The sequence below is a fragment of the Aphelocoma coerulescens genome, chromosome 5, assembly GCF_041296385.1.
Source record: "Aphelocoma coerulescens isolate FSJ_1873_10779 chromosome 5, UR_Acoe_1.0, whole genome shotgun sequence".
Lineage (NCBI taxonomy): Eukaryota > Metazoa > Chordata > Aves > Passeriformes > Corvidae > Aphelocoma > Aphelocoma coerulescens.
The window spans coordinates 34,584,454-34,603,175 of record NC_091019.1 but is presented as its reverse complement, the minus strand read 5'-3'; the positions used below and the strand labels follow the sequence as shown (position 1 = coordinate 34,603,175).

The window sequence follows — 18,722 nt, the reverse complement described above, 5'->3', positions numbered from 1 at the left end:
GATAATATGCAAAATGTGTTAGCATCTTGCATAGGCATACTTTATCATATTTAAAAGTGCATCTAGCTGAGGTTGATTGTAGACTTGATTAGTGTAGACTGCAACCAAGGATTCATTTAAGATGTTAAAATGGGCCTATATAAGATGCTGTAAATTGTTTCAAGTGTTTTTAGCTAAGAAACTAAACACATTCTCTTTCTGAACTAAATAAGAAAACTAAGTTTAGAGATAAGAATTTTGTCTTTTTCGCGGTATTGAAAAAACTCAGACATCCTCTGAAGAAGTCAGAGAAGCTGAAAATCAAGACCTCCTTGTAAAGATTAGATGAATGGTTCTTGGCATCTGCTCTAAGTACAGCTGTTCTAACCTGTGATAGAACTAAACATTTCAGAGAAGTCTAAAATGAGATATTACTCTTCAAAGGTACTTAGCTTTTAGTTGTTGTTAAGTCTTCTCTTCCCCTCTCTTGGATGTGCTTGTCTTCTATATTTTTCCTTCCCATCCTGGAATTTTTTATGGTTTTATAGTGAAAGGAGGAACAACACAAACTTCTTACTGGAAATACACGTTGGGGAAAAAAATCCAAACAAAACACAAACTCATTTATCTCCAATAACAAGAGCCCAAAGAAAAAAAATCCATCAAGTGCTTCGTATTTGTAGCTTCAAGGAACTTAATTTTTTTACTGGTTACAAACAACTAGAAGTATTGCTAATGCTGCATCTCCTGTCTTATTGATATTTTTCTTCTGAAGTTTGCCTGATCACTACAGTGATCACAGTGACAGTGGGATGTAGTTGATACTCAAGCTTGTTAGAGATTAAATCCCAGTGCAGAATTTGTAGCCTAAGGCCGCACAAGAATTGTAAAATTTAAATGATAAATCATTTGAGAGAGGCATAACCCACTAGACTAATGGATACACAGAAAAAAAATGACTCATTTAATTGCTGTTAGAAAATGGGAGAAACCCTGGGGGGATTTAGAAGTTCATAGCCTTCAGAGAAACTCTAACATAAATTTTACAACATTAGCTACTATGGTACAGAAGGCTTCAGATCTTCAAAAACAATTTCTGTGTCATTTAATCTGTCCTTAAATCTGTTTGCTTTCCTTGCCCTCACTGTTCTTTTAGAAGGATTATTTGTAAAGGCTCACTTCTGTTACTCTTCAAAAATTTCTGCTATTTCTTATGATTTCCTCACAGTTATTTTTCTTCTGCAACACTATTCTTTATCTTTTCTCTCTCTGATATTTGTTTTGCTGTTGTATTTACATAAACACACCAGCAGCTACCATCTAATGTTTTTTTTTTTTTTTTACTAAGCTAATCCAGAAACTTCTTTTCACTTCCCCTGCAATGTCTTAGTTTTCTTTATCATTACAGCAGCTCTCCTTTACATCTGGTTTACAAGTGACATTAGTGCTTCTCTGTTTTCTAGGAGAAGAAAAATTATATATTCAAATGTCTAACTTGTTTTTCTGGTTTATGATCACCCTGTTTTTCAGTAGGTCACCTGAGCCTTTAACTTCTGTTGTTCCGGTAGCTTAGCTCCTTTTTTATAAGAGTACTTCTTTGTCAATCTGTGAGGATACCATTCTGGCACTTCATAACACTTTTTCTGAAGGGAAAGGGAGAGAAGATTTGCTCTGCTCTGACATCCAGTAAAGCCCGAGTTGAAAAGCTTGCTATGGGATGTTCATAAAGGTGGATGTTAAATTATACTATCTTGAAAAAATAGGCTGTCTCGGTTTGAAAGACAGGTGTCTGCTAAGGAAGGCAGAAGCCTCCCTTGGAGTGGCAGATGTAACCCCTTTCCCTCTGAGTTATTATAATTTTGAAATCAAGGGTCTTTAGGCAAAGATGTGGGAAATAGGAATAACAGTTCTTTACTATATATATATATATATATATATATATATATATATATATATATATATAACTAGTCAAACAAAACAACAACAACTATGACAGTAACAGCAAACACAAACCCAGTTCCAGCCTTCTCGGCTGTCAGGCTATTTCCCCTCGGGTGCAGTTCCGCTCGCAGCCGGCAGGGGCGCTGGCGGCTCCCGGTGAGCAGGGCAGGTGCGATGGTTCCCCCGCGGCTGCAGGGGGCGCTCCGGAGCGAGCTCGGGGAGCACGCGGCTGCTTTGGTGCCCTGGGATCCCGGGGAAGGATGGAACAACGGAGCTCCACAAACCGGTGGGCAGCTGGTCCCGGGTTCCCGGAAACAGCAGGCTGGACTGGTAGGCTGGAGCGGCAGGCACAAACACAAATCCCGGGTGGCAGACGAGATGTATCCAAAAGGGGAACCCCCCGGGGCTGCAGACAGGCAGGGTAAGCACGGCTACAGCGTAGCGAAGGCTCGAAACAGCAGCGGGGCAGGGCGGCCGCAGCCCAGGCTCCCGCAGGGCAGGGAAAGCAGCTTTGGGATCCCCGGTGTTGTTCCCAGCAGAAAGGAAAGACGCCGAAAACGGGAACCAGCAGCTCCTTTCTCTGCACCTTCTCCCTCCAGACGCTGAGAACGAACTAAACTGCCCGCCAGGTGAGAACAAAAGCCTGGCCGGGCCCTTTTGTCTTTCTTAAGTATGGCTATCTCCTCTCAAGTATGGCCATTTATCTCCTAGCAACATGCTATGGGAAAAAATTCCTTTAACAGAAAAAAACTAGGACTAAACTAAAACCCCAACATAGGCTTAGACTTTCTCTGTGCTTTTGTCCCGGAACATTCATCAGATGTGCAGGACAGGTGTATGCAGGGAGTCAAAGTAATCACTGCAGTTTTGTCTTCAAAACCTACGAAGTCGATAGTTTGTTTGCTGTGTTAACCTTTACATTGTCAGAGAAAGTAGGAACAAATACATTGCACTGGTGTTTTCTGATGAGGTAGAGAAGCAGAAGGCAGCTCTTGCTGGGTGGATGAGAAAGAGGCTACTTATGGGATATTGGTGAATCAAAATAACTGGAATAAAATAAGTGTGTTCTTGCTCTTGTCTACTAAGAGCTTATACTCAGGAGTTAATTAGACTATATGAATTTAAACTACAATTAGTCTTGATACTATGACTAGCTCTGAGTACCCAATGAAAATTAATTTTATTAAGTAAATTAAAGATACTGGTTTATTCTTGTATTTCAGATAGGTTTATCTCAATGGTATGCTTTCTTTGATTGGAAGGCTTTATCTGATAGTTTGCAGAAGCAGCTTTTGGGTTTGTATGTGATTTTTAATATTGCATCTTACAATAAAAATTCCCACTGGTGGATACATTCCATAAAGTCTTCTAAATTGTGGCACCTCAGCCTTTATATTTCCAATGACATGCTTTTCAAGGATAAGAGGAAAATGAGCTCAAACAGTGATGTGATCAGGACCTTCTCAGCTACTTTCACTTTTGCAGAGCTGTTGCTGTTAATGATACTTTCTCTGGCAGTAGAAAATAAAGAATTACGTAAGTTGAAAGGATACAACACTGTCTTAAAAATGCCCTGCTTATTTTTGGAGTGCAATTTGTTGTTCTCATGGGTAAAGAAAAAAAGAATTGAATCTGGACTTCTATGAAAAGCATTAGACATCTCTGATACTGTGTGTGTCCTGTACATCTTATTTTCACCAGCACAATATTCTGTATTAGTTAAAATATAATCTATATAAAAGAGACACTTTTTTCTTCACGTAGCTACTTTTGCTCTTTTAATACTCCTTTTAATTAAGGTGTTGTGTTGCCATTTTTTGCACAGCTCTCAGGCTAGACTATGTGAACCTGTGGAGTGGATGGCATGTTACCTGTTGCCTGACCCTCCTCACATGCAGGCAAATTTTTGAGTGCTTTTTATTTGTGTGCTGTAAATGCCACCATGCTCTAACTTAATTTTTTAAATTGTTACTACTGTGGCATGTTTGGGCAGATATTCCACAATCTATTAAGAAGTATGCTAAGGTGTTGCAACTATTTTTGTTGTTAAATGGTTGTGGGTTAAAACTAAAAGTGTTGCCATTTTATGATTTTGTTCTCTTACGTCGATTTTTAGCAAATGAAGTTCAAAAGGGAAATCAAAAAGGGAAGGAAACTTGAAAGTTGATGTGCATCAATGTCTTGAAATCTTGAAAATGGTATTTAGATTATTTGCCATGGGAGAGCAATGTTTGTATGACCAAAAGGCAGTGCCATCCTTCAGTCTGTTCATTTGTCTGTCAGGTTCCCCTTCTTAAACCTGTTTAACCGGTGTATGAAAAATGTGATAACAGGGTAATAGAAAAGTAAACACAATGTAACAAGGAGAAAATTCTAAAATTATCTCAAAATTAAGTGTACATGAGCAGCCAGGCAAAGAGGAGACTCAGATTATTACCCGCACTGAGGAGAGCGCAGGTTGTTGTTGACATGCATGGTTTTGTATTAGCTTTAGCTCTCTTTCTTGTGTGGGTACTAAAGGGAATCTGGATTTATATGGTGATAGCAAATGGCATTTAGATCACAAGTTCTTAGGAAACCAGCTTGCCTTATGTCTGCTACTCACAGACAACGTATTTTCTTGGCAGTTTGCATGCAGACTCGTAATTCTTTTTATTCTGCAAATACGTCAGAGATTTGTGTGCAGATATGCAAATAGTATAAGTGCTGCTCTTAAAATTAATTTGCTGTCTTCTTTGATAGATCTGGAGAAGGTGCTACAAAATTTCTGTAATGTGCCATCTGTTTTATGTATGTTTTCTGGTTGACATGCAATCACTTGAAAAATGTGACAGTAGCAGAGAAAAAAGGCAGCATTATTTATCTCTGGTGTTACTGTCCATGGAAGCCATAAAATACCTTAAAATCATTTTAATATTAAGAAAATCAATCTTCTGGTGTTTTCTCCTTCGTTTGCTGTCTGTAAAGTATGCCTTATAGGACATGTATAGGACATGTATAGGACATGTATAGGACAGGAATTTTGTGTTTGCAGGAGAACAGGCTTTTAAAGAGAGATGTTTTGAGGTCTGAGAAAAAATTCTGTTACCTTCATATATCCTAAACCCTAAGACCCTAGGCTTCCCTAGCAAAGTTCGTTATTTCTTGAAGTCAATAATATGTATAATAGGTAAAGAAGGTGGTTTCTGCATTGTATATAAGCTTGGGCCCATAAAAGCAAAATACTTGAATCCTGAAATGTTTGCATGCAGTACATGGAACAGAACCACCTGAATCTGGAATGAGACTTCTGAATAATGCTTGTTGCAAGCAAAACCAGACTGGAATACAACAGTGTGCTAGACCAGTACTTTTCAGAACATCCCAAGTGTACTAAATATTTTTTATATTTATTAGCTGCTGAATGAACCTGTTAAAAAAAACTACTTACATAAATGATCCTGTAAAAAGAGGGGTAAGGTAAAGTCTTGTCAAAAATACTGTGGGCAGATGAAGAGGTCCTAAGAAAAAGAACTGAACTTAGGAGATGTTATCGCTAAAAGACAAAAATGTGAGAAATTGATATCTTATACTTCAGTGCATACTATTCAATGTTGTAGTAGTCCATTTATTTTCAAACTAATAGTGCATCAGTGACTGCCTTCATGAGTGTAGCATTTTTGTAGTCAAGATGATTTTAATAAACAGGTAGTCACAACTAATCTAAAAGCAGTTCTGAATTCTGGGAACCAAGAGGAAAATCTGGCAGGTAAAAGTAGTTTTCTGGAATCGCATATTTAGATACGGAGGAGGTAAACTTAACTGTAAATTTACTTTACTAAACTGTAGATATTTGTTCATTTTTTGAGGGCAGTTATTGCATTTTTTTTAAATCATGGAAGTATGAAAATGACTTATCAGCTGTAGATTTGGAAGTGATTTGATCTAAAGAGGGCTCTTCTTTACTGGGTATACTCTCTGTGTGAGGTAAGAGATTAGTGACATTTTTAATGAGCTACATGGTTTTCAAATTGTCAGACATTTAAAAAATAAAATTTTAAAAAGGATACATTTCACAACAGATTATGACCTGCCTCTTCTTGAAGAAAATACTGGTTTGTCTTCACAGTTAAAGAACCTCTCATTTTGGGAATCAACAGGCTAATAATCTGTTTCTCTTCAGTATGGTCTCATTTAAAACTCTGCTAAAGAAAGTAAAGGAAAAAAAATCACATGGACAAATTTAGAAGTTCACAAATGCCGAGTGGGAAGGCTTCACAACTGTTGTAAATTGGATGTTTGCACATTAGAGTGTGAATGCTGATTTTAACCTTTCCATCGGGAATTTTGTATGCTGTGCAATTGACAGGTGACAACTATATTCCTTTATTAGCTTCCCATCTCTGTTACTTCCTAGTTACAAGACTAGACAGGGGTCAGAAACAGAACATCAGTAATAGAAACCAGGAGCTGGAAGTAGGATGAATGTTGGGAAAATTGGAGCTATTGCTAAATCCTGTTTGCTTTCATACATGTAACCGCTCACTTGGAAGTCAAACTGTTCAATGCATGTTTAGGGATTTTGCCTTACTGTGATGTTTTTCAGACTATGTGTTTTGTTCAGTTGATGCCTGTGATATTTGTGCCAATATTTGATGTATTAACAACATTTCTAGCACCTTACAGATTGTCATTATATGTGCAATACTCCATGGAGCAAATGTACTTTAGGGAGCTATTTTTGTTGTCATTTGCCATGTCTCTAAGGAAGTACCTGTGGGGGGTGTAATGCAGATCAGAGGCTCAGCTACTTGATGTATATGTAGAAAGGAACAGCTAACAGTTCTCTATCTCTCCAGACCCATCCACTCAACAATGATTAAAATACTAGCTTTTACAAAGTTTTGGAGGGTTAAAAAATAAAAAATTCATTTTGAAGCAAGACAATAAAATCCTGTATGGGGACTGTGTTCATATAGATGTTCTATGCAAAAGTATCCCTTGGTTGTGCTTCAAAAGTTAGGCATGGCCTAACTGTGTCTGTAGTACAATTTGTAGCTGTGATGCAAAGTTTTCTTCTATGTTTTCTTCTCTCAAACCTTAAAGCACCATTGATCGCCCTGATATTTCTGTCATCACAGAAACCATCACAGTTTCACTCTCCCGTTTAAAATAAATGGCTTGCATTTCGATCAGGGTATATGGGTTTTTTTAAATATGTGCAGTGTTAATTTAGAGTTTTCTAAGCTGTGAGAAATAGAGTACCTGCTCTGCTTGATTGCTTCCACCTTGCATTTATTGCTGAACATTTATTTATTTATGGTGAGAGTTTGCAAGGATGTGAAGAGGCATGACTGTGCTTGTATGCAGATCAAGTGCTTCTTCAAGCCTATTCCAGTGAAACATTTCCTCTCACTGGAAACTCTCCTGTTGCTATGCATGCTAGTCATTTTATTGACAGTTATAGTCAAATGTTAGTATTAATTAAACTCTTGGAATTCTTGACTGTTAAAACCAGATTTGGAGTTTTTAAAATTTATCTGAAGCATCTGTGTTTTCTAAATCTGGCTAGTACCCTAAGAAGAGACTTGCTTACCAGTTTCCAGCTTTACATTGTTCTAACTCTCCTACAATCAGAGAAGAAAACCAGGGAGACCAGGTTGATACATTTTTCAAAGTTTGTAGATATTTGATGTTGAGTTAGTCTTTTTAGCAAATGCTTTTATTGATGAGGTCTGCTAAGTAGAGGGAAGGTTTGCAGTTTTAAAATTCATTCATAAAAAGAATATTATAATACTGGCTTTTTGTTGAGACAAGTAAAACAAAGACTGTCTCTGGTAAATCTAGGCATTCATTTTAAACATTTATTTGAAACACACTTTGTGTTTTAAACATCTTGAGTTACAGATAAATAATGGCTAGTTTTACTGATAAGATAATTTTATGTTGTCATTTCCATTTCCCCTTTAAAAAAGTTTTGAGATAATGACACTAGTTTCCTCAATTATCACTGTGATTGCTTTCCATGAGGAGATTGGAGGAGACACTAGAAGAAATGCAGCATGTTTTGATTAAATATTTAAAGCTTTAAAAATGTTTGATTTGTCAGTAGTGAACAAACAGTGTCAAGCATAATTTTTATTAATGATGTATTGTGTTAGCATAGGAAAGATGTTGATACATTGGTAGTGTAGGATTTATGACAAGACTAGGTAAAATGTTCTGTTTGCTGTTTTGTTGCCAAACTTGACGAGCAGCAAATACAAACTATCAAATATCAATGTAGGTGGGAATTTTTTCCTCCCATAAAATCTAGCATGTAGATTGTTTGTGAGTCTGCTGATCTTGGGAGTTACTCCTTTAACTCAGGAGTTAAGACATCTGCTCAAGGGTCTTGGGTTCAGCGTAATAGATGGGGATGGAAATGAAAAATTCCTGATGGCTCAAGCTGCTCAGTGAGAGCTTCCCTAGCAATGGGAGCAGTGCTTTTGAACTCTGTACAGGTAACTTTCAGTTTGTTATAGAGACAATTAAGTTGTCATGGGAGGAACAAGCTGAGAGTCTGGGCTTCGTTAGCACAAGTGGCTGTTGTTTAAACTGAAGATCTGAGACAAGTACCTCACAGACAAGAGACCCCTTGTGAAAGACTGACGGCTTTCACGGTTTGTGTGCAGCGAGCAATTGGTACGTACTCTTTTCAGAGGCAGTAAGAGAAGCTTAGAATATCAGTTGGTTGTTTCACTGTTGAGGTAAATGTTTTCAACACTTGACAAATACCTCTCTTACCAGTCTTAAACTGTCAGGCTTTGTCTGAGGGCCAGGGCCAGTACCTGTTCCATCAGCTACGCCAGCGTCTTCTGGGATGCTTTCTTCCAATACTTGTCCTTCCCACCAGACTTAACAGGTTTCACACTTGTGAGATGCATTGGCAATGAGAGGTACTAGTAGAAACATTTTGCAGTTTTGTAGTATGTTAGGTAAGTCTGTCACTGTGTGTGTTGTAATCTGTGAAAACAATATATTTTGGGAATGATTTGCATTTTCTTGATGCTGGTGATGCACATGAATACTTAGATATGTAAATTAAAGAGAGTATTTTGCATTTAGAGAGAAAGAAGTAGGAACACTTGCTTTTGTAGATTATTTTATTCACGTCCCCTTTCACCAAATTTGAGGCTGTATTCTGTGTTGAAAGATGAGCAGTAATGCATTTCTTCATAAACTTTCTGTCTCCCAGATTACCTTGCCCAGATTACCTTGCCTGTTAAGGCAAATTGATCCTTACACTGATTTTTCCATATCACAGCCTTTGTGTTCTTCAGAAAGTTTGCTGCAGTCAGAAATAACTAATTCCTTTAAACTGATACTGTGTTACTCTAAAAGTATTTGTGCCACTACTTTTTTCCACCTCTCAAATTGACTGTGATGTTAGTTTTAAGAGAAATGAGATGGCTTATAGGATTGGGGTACCTGTGCTGAGAGACTTAGCCAAGAGAACAAATTTGGAGTTTGACGTTTAGGTCTCTTCTCTTTTTTTTTTTTATTTTTAAGTAGTGAAGAAAATGAAAGCATGCTAATATTCTTTTAAACTTTTGTGACATTTACTCTAATTTCAGTTATTAAAGTAACTAGCTGCTTTACGTGCACTTTATAAGTTATTTATAAGTTGCTCGAATAAATTTTTGCTCTTAATTGCTTGTTTTGTTTATTGCTTATATTGAACATTTTTGCTAACTCATGAATAACTATGAACTTAAATACGTAGCAGCTCTCACTGTTTCTGATTAAGTAAAGTATATTGATCAGTGCATGATTAAAGACTCTCCTGTTAAGTGTATGGATAAGTGTATACCTGCGCATCCACTGTTGGTGTATGAGACTTCCTGTGCCCCCAGGAGGACAAGTAGTGAGGACACCACCTGAAATTTATGCAGTTCATTTCTGCATAAGCTGTGATACAGTGTTTATCACTTTCCACTGAGTTGACTGATCTTTGAATTATGTGGAACCTCAATGAAAATCAGACTTTATATATGAATGTTCAAATTCTACCCAATGCCAAAAATCATTTTTAGTTAATCAGAAGAACTGTGTTCTGTTCTTAAATTTCCACCTCTTTTTTTTCCTATTTTAGTTTGTTTGTTTTATTTTGTTTTGTTTTAATTTTATTTCTATTTTTTTTAGTGAGTGACAGTTGCTTCAGGAACCTTGCCGAGGATCGTAGTGGGATAAACCTTAAAGATCTGGTCCAAGACCCTTCTTTGTGAGTATCTGGCTCTTATTGCTAAGCAAAGAAAAGCTTCTTCCTGATATCCTTGTGAGTAGTTTTGTAATTATATAAAAAAGTAGTATGATGAAGTACACATAATGCTTTAGTGGTATATGCTTGCCAAGTTGTCTTTAATACCGGCGGGTATTATTGAAACCACCTTGTTTTTAATGTAATTCTGTTCAGGAAGTAACATCCAGAGAGCACATACAGTAGAGGGTGCAAGAGTCATCGGAGGCAACAGACTGTACATGCTGGTATTTCTATAAAGGATTTGTATGCACATTGTTGCCCCTCTTTTTTTAAGGAGGAACTGCATATAAATTAGAATATTACTGGATATTACAATATTACTGGATAATATAATTATGTTATTGTGAGTTATCTTAACATCTAGAATTTGTTTTCTTTGTATCTCATTTCATACAGCTGATATTTGTTTCTTCCTCTTCTACCTGTTACAATTTAAGTATATAAGCACATGATCTAAATTTTGCTTCATCACAAGATTACTGGTCTTTATCTCAGTGTTGTATCTTTCTGTAAAATAAAATTCAATCACATGAGCTCTGAGCCAGACTTAAAATTGTATCAGACCTTCTTTGTGGTTCAGTTTTTTGTTTGCATTTTTTTTTGTTTGTGGGGTTTTTTTCTCATCTCTTAACTTTAATACTAGCTGAAAATGTTCTTGCTAGTGTGTGTGTACCACCTGTTATGAGGGAATGGAAAAAGAGAAAAAAATTCATATCTTTTTAACATGAATGACAGTGCATTCCACAGTGGGTTCTAACGTGATGGTCCTTGATACTGAAAGAGCAGGTTTTTCAGTATTGATTGAGAAGTAGTGAAAAATAAGGTGTATTTGACACCTTATTTCAGTTACAGGGATTTATAGTAAATAAGTAGATGCAGAATTTATTTTGTCATGTTGCTACAGATAATTGACATATATGCACATATACATGCATTCTTGGGCAATTTTGACAATTGTAAATTGGTGATTTATACATCTGAAATGATAGAGGTACAGGGGGCGAGTATAATTGTTGTTTGAAACGCACAGAGTGAATGCTATAGGTAAATTTTTAATAATTACTATTTAAGTGTTGAAGTCAAGGCTATTTTAAAGGTCTTAATTTTCAACCAAAATTTGTCTGTTGAGTGGTATTTTTTTGAGTATTTTTGACTGGTTGCTTGCTTTTGTTGATTCTTTTTGTTTGTTTGCTTTATAATTATATGTGGGTTTTGGAGCTGCAGGTATGCTTACATGCTACACATAGTTTTGGGCTTGCACCTCCAGAGTTTACTTTCAAAAGGTTGAATTTGTTGTAGAATGACTATTTTCTGTATTTTTTACCAGAAGTGATGGAATATTTTCATTTTCTTCCTTGAGTGTAACTGATGTGAAGAATATTGTAATAAGTCATTGTAATGTTCAAAAGAATTTAAATGGATTTCTGTTTCTTATAGCATAAGAAGCATAAGTGACTGCAATGTAGCAGTTTTTGTCACTCTGAAAGACTGAATAAAGCCTCAATACATGTTAGGTTTCAAGGACTGCTTATGATACTTTGTTATATGACAGATTGTAGTGCAAGAAAGTCTCCTTCTTCCTGCCAAATGATAGGAACGTATAGACTTGGGTTTGTCTTTCCAAATCGACATTCCTGCCGTTTTATGACTGAGCACCTATTAAGAGTTCTTGCAAAATATGTAGTAGTGTGAGTCAATCTCCAAAATGAAGAAACCATCTAAGGCAGTATTGTTCAACCCAACCTTTTGTAGGTGACTCTTAAGGTCCCGTGGGATCTGAATTCTTTGTTATGTGGAAGGCAGCATGGGGATGAAGCATGAGAGTGCCAGACAAAGAGATGTTTTAATCTTTTTTTTAAATAAAGAATAAAGTTTAATTAAAATCTTTCACCTATTTGGCTATGATTGACACCTGTAATAATACCTGGAATCATACAATAGCATTTGATTAATCCTCTTACCAGTTTAATATTTACACTTTAGGATTTCCTTGGTGCTCATTTGTGCTGACTGTAGATGACTGTAGATGAGCCTCTTTTCTTTGTAATCTCAGATACAAACATTAGATTTGCATTAAAAATTCTCATGCTTTCTCTGCAAATGCCTCTGTCCCTCTTTGTTTGACACTCTTGGCTCTGTAACAGACAACTTCTCTTTTGTTATTTCAGAAGGCTTTTTTTTTGACAGCTAGCTGAAATGAAACTCTATAAAATAGACAGATTGTAGGGTTTTTCATTAATGTTTGATTTATGTCTAGTATACCTAATTGTCGGAGTAGTCTTTTTCCTCAATTGATTTCCCAGCTGGAGCAGGACTGTAAACTTAGTCTGCTTTCAGTTCTCTCAGCAATGCTAATAAAACCTCTGCTGCTCAAATCAGTAGTTTGATCACCTATACTTGTATGGGATTTACTCACAATTTACTCTGTGTCAATAAAAATGAAAATTCTGCTAAAGGAAAAAAACCCAAAACACCAAGCATATCAAATAAACCTGAAGTGAGGAGTTACAGATTGTGGGAGAACGAAGCATGTAACAACTTTAAAATTAATTTTATTTTGTGGTTAATTACAGAAAAATTTAATTTCTGCAGAAAGTTGATGATAGTTCAACTGTAAAGGTGGTTTGACAGTTAAGTGCTGGTTTTTATTCATTGCAGATAATCAATAATTGGGTTGGATAGGTCCTTTAAAGGTCACCTAGTCCAACCCTCCTGCAGTGAGCAGGGATGTCTTCAACTAGATTGGGTTCCCTGGAGTTCAAGGATATGTCTGCTATACACAGTGTCCAGTTTTGGACACAAAACTTAGAGATCCAGAGGTGCATAGAAGAACAGAAAGAAGGCAGTTAGAAAATGTGATTCATGGCTGGTTAATTAATTGAGAAAACAATGTCAGAAGAGAGCAAGTGTGAGTTGTCTACAGTATATAAAAGATTATTAAAGGGTTTGTTCTGTTTGGCTGGTGAGAAGGAATTAGTTCAATTTATCGCAGACAAGATTGATTGGATAGTTTGAAAAAATTCTAAATGTCAGCATGGTGAAGAAACTGGAATCTGTATCTAAGAATGTCAGGGAGAGTTCTGCATATTATAGTCTACATATTTGATCCTGTGTACGTGTAGAGAGCTGGAAGGGCTAACTTTTTTTTTAATTTCCTCCCTTTTTTCTTTTTCCTTTTCTTCTATGAAAATGTATGCATTCTGGTTTGTCTTCTGTGTAATTAATATGACAAAAAACCAGATGGAACTTACTTTGATTCCTATAAAGGTAACTTTATGTGGCTATGAATATTCAAATCCTGTGATTTGGTTTAGATGATGCCCTGGCTACCATTCCAGTAATTCATAAAAGATATTTAAAATGTTGCATTCCACAGAGGAGATTATTCTCCATGAGAAGACTAGGTATTTTTCCATTAATTGTCCTAGAACAGCAGAGCTGCAGAGAGCAGGGGCAATTGGAGGAACTAGGCTGGTGGTTCTTAGATGATGGTTCAGACTTTATTCAGCTGAAGTAAAATGCTGTAGAACAGCTTAAGATGCAAGCGAAGTCCGGCTTTTGTGGGGAGATCTTTGAGGCTCTCTAGCAAGGCAAAAGGCTGGTGCAAAAGGCTGGTGCTCATGCAAAGTTAAATATATTGATTAGTGCATTTGACTCCTTGCTCATGAGCCGACTGTATGGTCTGCTCTCCTCTGTCTTCCTGTCCTTTTCCATCCTCAATAGCCAATCTGTGCTCAGGAGAGAAATGGGTTAGATACCATTCAATGTGTCTATCACCTGAAACTTCTCCTAGGATTTTTACTACTGCTTTTTTTTTCTCACTGGAAGTTACTTTAATATGCCTGAAGAGTGGACCATCAGATCATTCGAGTGTTAGGTATACATCCACCTACTTCAAGCAGAAGTTCTGTGTGTAGACATTGCCAAGTTGTAGTTCTTAGCATCACTTTATAAGGTGATCCTTTCAGTTCTAGCCTGTATATAGACATAAAGTTCATAAAATACTTGTCTAAACAGAAAGGAGGATGCTTTTAATCTTTCTCTGCAATTCAGTAGCTGCAGCTTCAGATAGTCACTTTTTGTTTTGGAAACATCTTCAGAGCTTCTTTGAGATGAACCATATCCAAGAGATTCTTTCTAGGCAAAGTCACATCACATCTAAACTGTATTTCATGTCTCCTTCAGACTGATTATGAGAGTAGATAAATCTAAAATGTAAGAACAGGTAGCTTTTGACAGGAAATTAGAACTTGTTTAAAAAGTATGCACTACAGAGAAGAAAACGTTAGAAGAAAATGTTATTTACCCTCCATGTAATTGTATTAGAAAGACAACCAAAATGGTAATAGGTCTATGTTAGAAATTTGTGGTTTAAGTCTGAGTTCCATTTGTCCATGACAGGAGATAGAAATCTGACAGAAGTCATCTTTATCACTTACTGTATTTTACAGCCCTAAAATGAGGAGCTAGGTAATTCTTCTGGGAAGCAGTTGTGAGATCCTTAGAATTTGTCACTTAAGGACTGAACATGATAAAGGAATTCTTGAGGAGCTGTAATTTTTTATATCTTACTGAGTACGTAAGATATACTGTAGGATGAAACAAATACCTGGATGGTTGAGGGAACAGCAGTGGATATTGTCTGCCTTGACTTCAGCAAGGCTTTTGACACTCTCTCACATCATTCTTGTAGGCAGTCAGGAAACGTGGGCTGGATGAGTGGACAGTGAGGTGTTTTGAGAACTGGATGAACAGCAGATCTCAGAGGGTTATAACCAGTGGCACAGGGCCTGGTTGAAGGCCATCACTGATGGTGTCTTCTAAGGTTCAGTGCTGGGCCTAGAAATCTTTACCTTTATTCATTGATTTCTTGGATGAAGGGGTGATGCCTCCTTGGCAAGTTCACAAGCAAGATGACACAAAGCTGGGAGGAGTGGCTGATACCCCAGAGGGATGTGCAGCCCTTCAGAAGAGCCTTGACAGGCTGGGGAGAAGAACTGTCTGAAATTCAACAAAAGCAATGCAGGGTCCTGCACCAGGGGAAGAATAACCCCAGGCACCAGCACAGACTGGGGGCTGACCTGCTGGGAAGCAGCTCTGTGGAGAAGGACCTGGGGGTGCTGGTGGGCAACAAACTGTCCATGAGCCAGCAGTGCCCTTGTGGCCAAGAAGGGCAATGAGATCCTGAACTGCATTAGGAAGGGCGTGGCCAGCAGGTTAAGGGAGGTGATCCTGTCCTTCTACTCAGCCCTGGTGAGGCCTGACCTGGAGTGCTGTGTCCAGTTCTGGATGCAATCCCATGCAGTGTGCTCTTAAGATGACCCACTGTGGTCCCTTCCAGCCTTACCCATGCTGTGGTTCTGTGATTGAAGACTTGATAGATGCACTATTAAGTCTGTAGATGTAAAACTTCAGTTTCCATCTTCACATGGAGGAACCTCTCTAGAGGTTTTTGAGGAAAACTGGAAGTATTGTAGTTTATACTTTCTGGATTTTGCTCATCATTTGAACATCAGTGGCATATTCTGTCTTGCTAAAGGTTACAAATTCAATGTTGTGAGGATACCAGTTCTCACCCTCTCTCCTTTGTGCAGCCTTCCTGGTTTTTCAATGCCTGTTACAATGTATGGATGTCATGCCTGTTTCTTTTATTTAACTGCTGGTCTCAGTAATGCTGTATAGAGAGGAAACGTTTATTTGGTAATTCTATCCACAGTTACCTTTTTGTGCAGCAACATTCTAGTGGGAGTTCATGCTCAGTTGTTTGTCTATTATTTCACTGTATTAGCATGTTTTCCCTAATAGGCTTACAAAAATACTTCTCTGCTTCTCTCATCTCCTGAGCTCATCTATAAGCATCGAGTGATTTTATCAGGTGATCTTTATTAGGACAAGTGGAGAGCTGTCTGTGTAGCGCAGACTACTCTATTATGCAGAGGAGTAATGCTGAGCATTACAGAAGTGATGCCTATTTTAAGTATTGAATCTAATGAAAAAGTTATACTTGACAAACTTCCAAAGATCTGAGACCTGCCTGAGGGGATTCATGAGGATGAGTCTAATCTAATAAGCATTTCTTAAAGTTGATATACATAGAATTGGCTTCATGCTATCCTTATGGTTTCTTATTGATCTGGGAGATTGAGACAAGCCTTTATCTGCTTCAACTGCAAGCAGAGTTTTCAGGTGCCTTAAAAATTGTATTTGCCCTTCCTTCAAGATAATTAAAACATGCTTAAGACCTTAAGTGGCCAGGGTTTATTCTCCAGCCAGTTTCCCCACTTGGCTTCTCTGTAGTCCAAACAGCCTTCATCAAAGGTATCACAGAGGATGTTCTGTAGTTCATTCGCCAAATCATTTTTACCTCCAGTCATATGGACAAGTCCCTAAATGTTTTCTCCGTTACTTAAACTTCAAGAAAAAAATTTTCTCAACCTACGAGATTCCTTGGCAGTTTCTAGCAAAAATGGCTAGTATTGCATGTGTCCTTTGGCTGTTGAAGCTTAATGACTCATAAACCTATAGGAACAACTTCATCTGTCTGAAGCAAACTCATAGCAGCAGACTGCAAAGCAGAACATAAGAAAATGTCTTTTTTAAGCACTTAGTAACTTTCAGCTCTAATAATTTTTACATCTTGGCCCAAAGCAGTCTCCTGTAACCTCTTTAAAGCTCCATGACAGCTTTATCTACCAATAGTAGTTTCATTCAGGACAAACATGTCTTCTCTTACCACACAGTTACCAAATTCTTAGAAGGAAATTTCTTCTTTTTGCTCTTGCAATGCCCTGTGGTAGCCTGCAGTTAAGAAGTTTATTAGCTAATCAAGTTGCAAAAGTTGTTCTAGATCTAGAGGCTGTGCAGACCCAGTGCTGTGTCTGGGCTGATAAGTGTTGTTGAGGGGAAAGGGTTGTTTGTTTGCATGGCAGCTGCAGCTTGGGTGTTCCATCTCTCTTTTCAGTTCTAGTTTCAGAATTAATTCTTGTGCTTCTCTGTGGTGCAGGGATGCACTGCTTGAAGCTTGTTAGCCAGGAACCTCTATATAAACAAGTTTAGGGATTTTCTCTACTTATGGGATCGGTAACATGGGAAATGTGATGTTTGTTGAAATAAGAAACTTCATCATTGGTTATGGATATTTTTTTCTAGATCCTTCATTTTCAGAGTTAAAGTTTGTTGTTATTATTATTAAACTTTCATTTAGGAAAATAAATGAAAATGTTACAATTTTTTTTTTAAAGTTCAAGAGAAAAACTATGCCTTTTATGCTCTGTTTCATTATGTTTGCTCTCTGATGTCTGAAAAGAAATACATAGGACACAGGTTCAGAAATCTTGATCAAGTTTCAATCTAGACAGTATCACAACTGATTAAAAGTTGTTCCTACGTTTGTTTTAAACCTTCATTTTAAAAGTGACCACTCTGCTTCTGACTTCAAATTCATGCCAATTTTTTGTTTTTCCAGTTGCAATTTTTAAATCCTGCTGTCTTAATAACTTCTATTCTCCAACAGTACAAGAAAGAGCCTTAATACTTCCCATAAGCAGGCAGATATTTTGCCAGTTTCTGGGAAGCCAAGCCTCAGCACGCAGGATAATTGCCTGGGAAGACAAATACTGCAATGTCTAATGTTACCCCTCTTCCGCCTCCTTTCCTTGAGCATTTATTACTGAGCACAATGTTATGGTATGGAATATCCCTTTGGTCAACTGTGCTGGCTGTGCTCCCTCCCAACTCTTTCCTATCCCTAGCCTTGCTTGCTGGGGTGGCAGAGCAGGGAATGAAAAGGCCTTGGTGTTGTACAAGCACTGTTCAACCATAGTGAAAACATTGGTGTATTATCAACACTGTTCAATCACAAATCCAAAACACAGCAACGGTGTTGCAGCCAGCTGCTGTGTAGAAAGCCAACTCCATCCCAATCAGACTTCGTTGACATAGGAGTAATACTACAATTGTAGCTTTTTTCCTTTTGCATTGGGAAGGAATATAGACAAGCTCCCTGTGTGTTTGGGTATATTCAGGACCAGACCAGAATGACTTTTACAGAAGAATTAGGAAAACTACATATGTACCAAGTACTGTCACAATCTCAGAATTAAGTACCAGAAGACTTCTTTCAGTATCATTTGCACTAATAATTAATAAGAATAGATTAGAGTAGAATGTAAAAATGTTCATTTGATTGAATATATTTTACAGCCCATCATTTACTTTGGAATTTAATGGCATAGCAACCCAGCTTCCTGGTCAATATTCTATTTTTTAAAATCACAGTCCAAAATATTTTTAATAGCTTAATGTATAATGATAGGTATTTCCTTGAGGGATTATGCTGTACACCTCTCTGGCTTTGCATTTTGTCTTCTTATCCAACCCAAATCCACCACAGCTTCTAGTTACATTCTTGGTGACCTAATCTTGCCTTACTTGATGTTCTAACTTAAGGCTTCTTTTGGAGGGGTCTTTTCATGGCATTTTCTATTTTCGTCAGCTTTCCACTCTCTGAGGATCTATGACT

General features: G+C 37.4%; 1 protein-coding gene across 9 annotated transcripts in view; it reads left to right on the top strand.

The window, feature by feature from the left end:
- The window catches only part of GPHN (gephyrin), a 280,057-nt gene that overhangs the window by 75,915 nt on the left and 185,420 nt on the right, over window positions 1–18,722 (top strand). For all 9 annotated transcript variants that reach the window (XM_069017668.1, XM_069017667.1, XM_069017665.1 and 6 more), the window contains exon 2: window positions 10,084–10,162. In XM_069017668.1, the coding sequence (XP_068873769.1) occupies window positions 10,084–10,162 (79 nt within the window). The remainder of the gene's footprint in view (window positions 1–10,083; window positions 10,163–18,722) is intronic.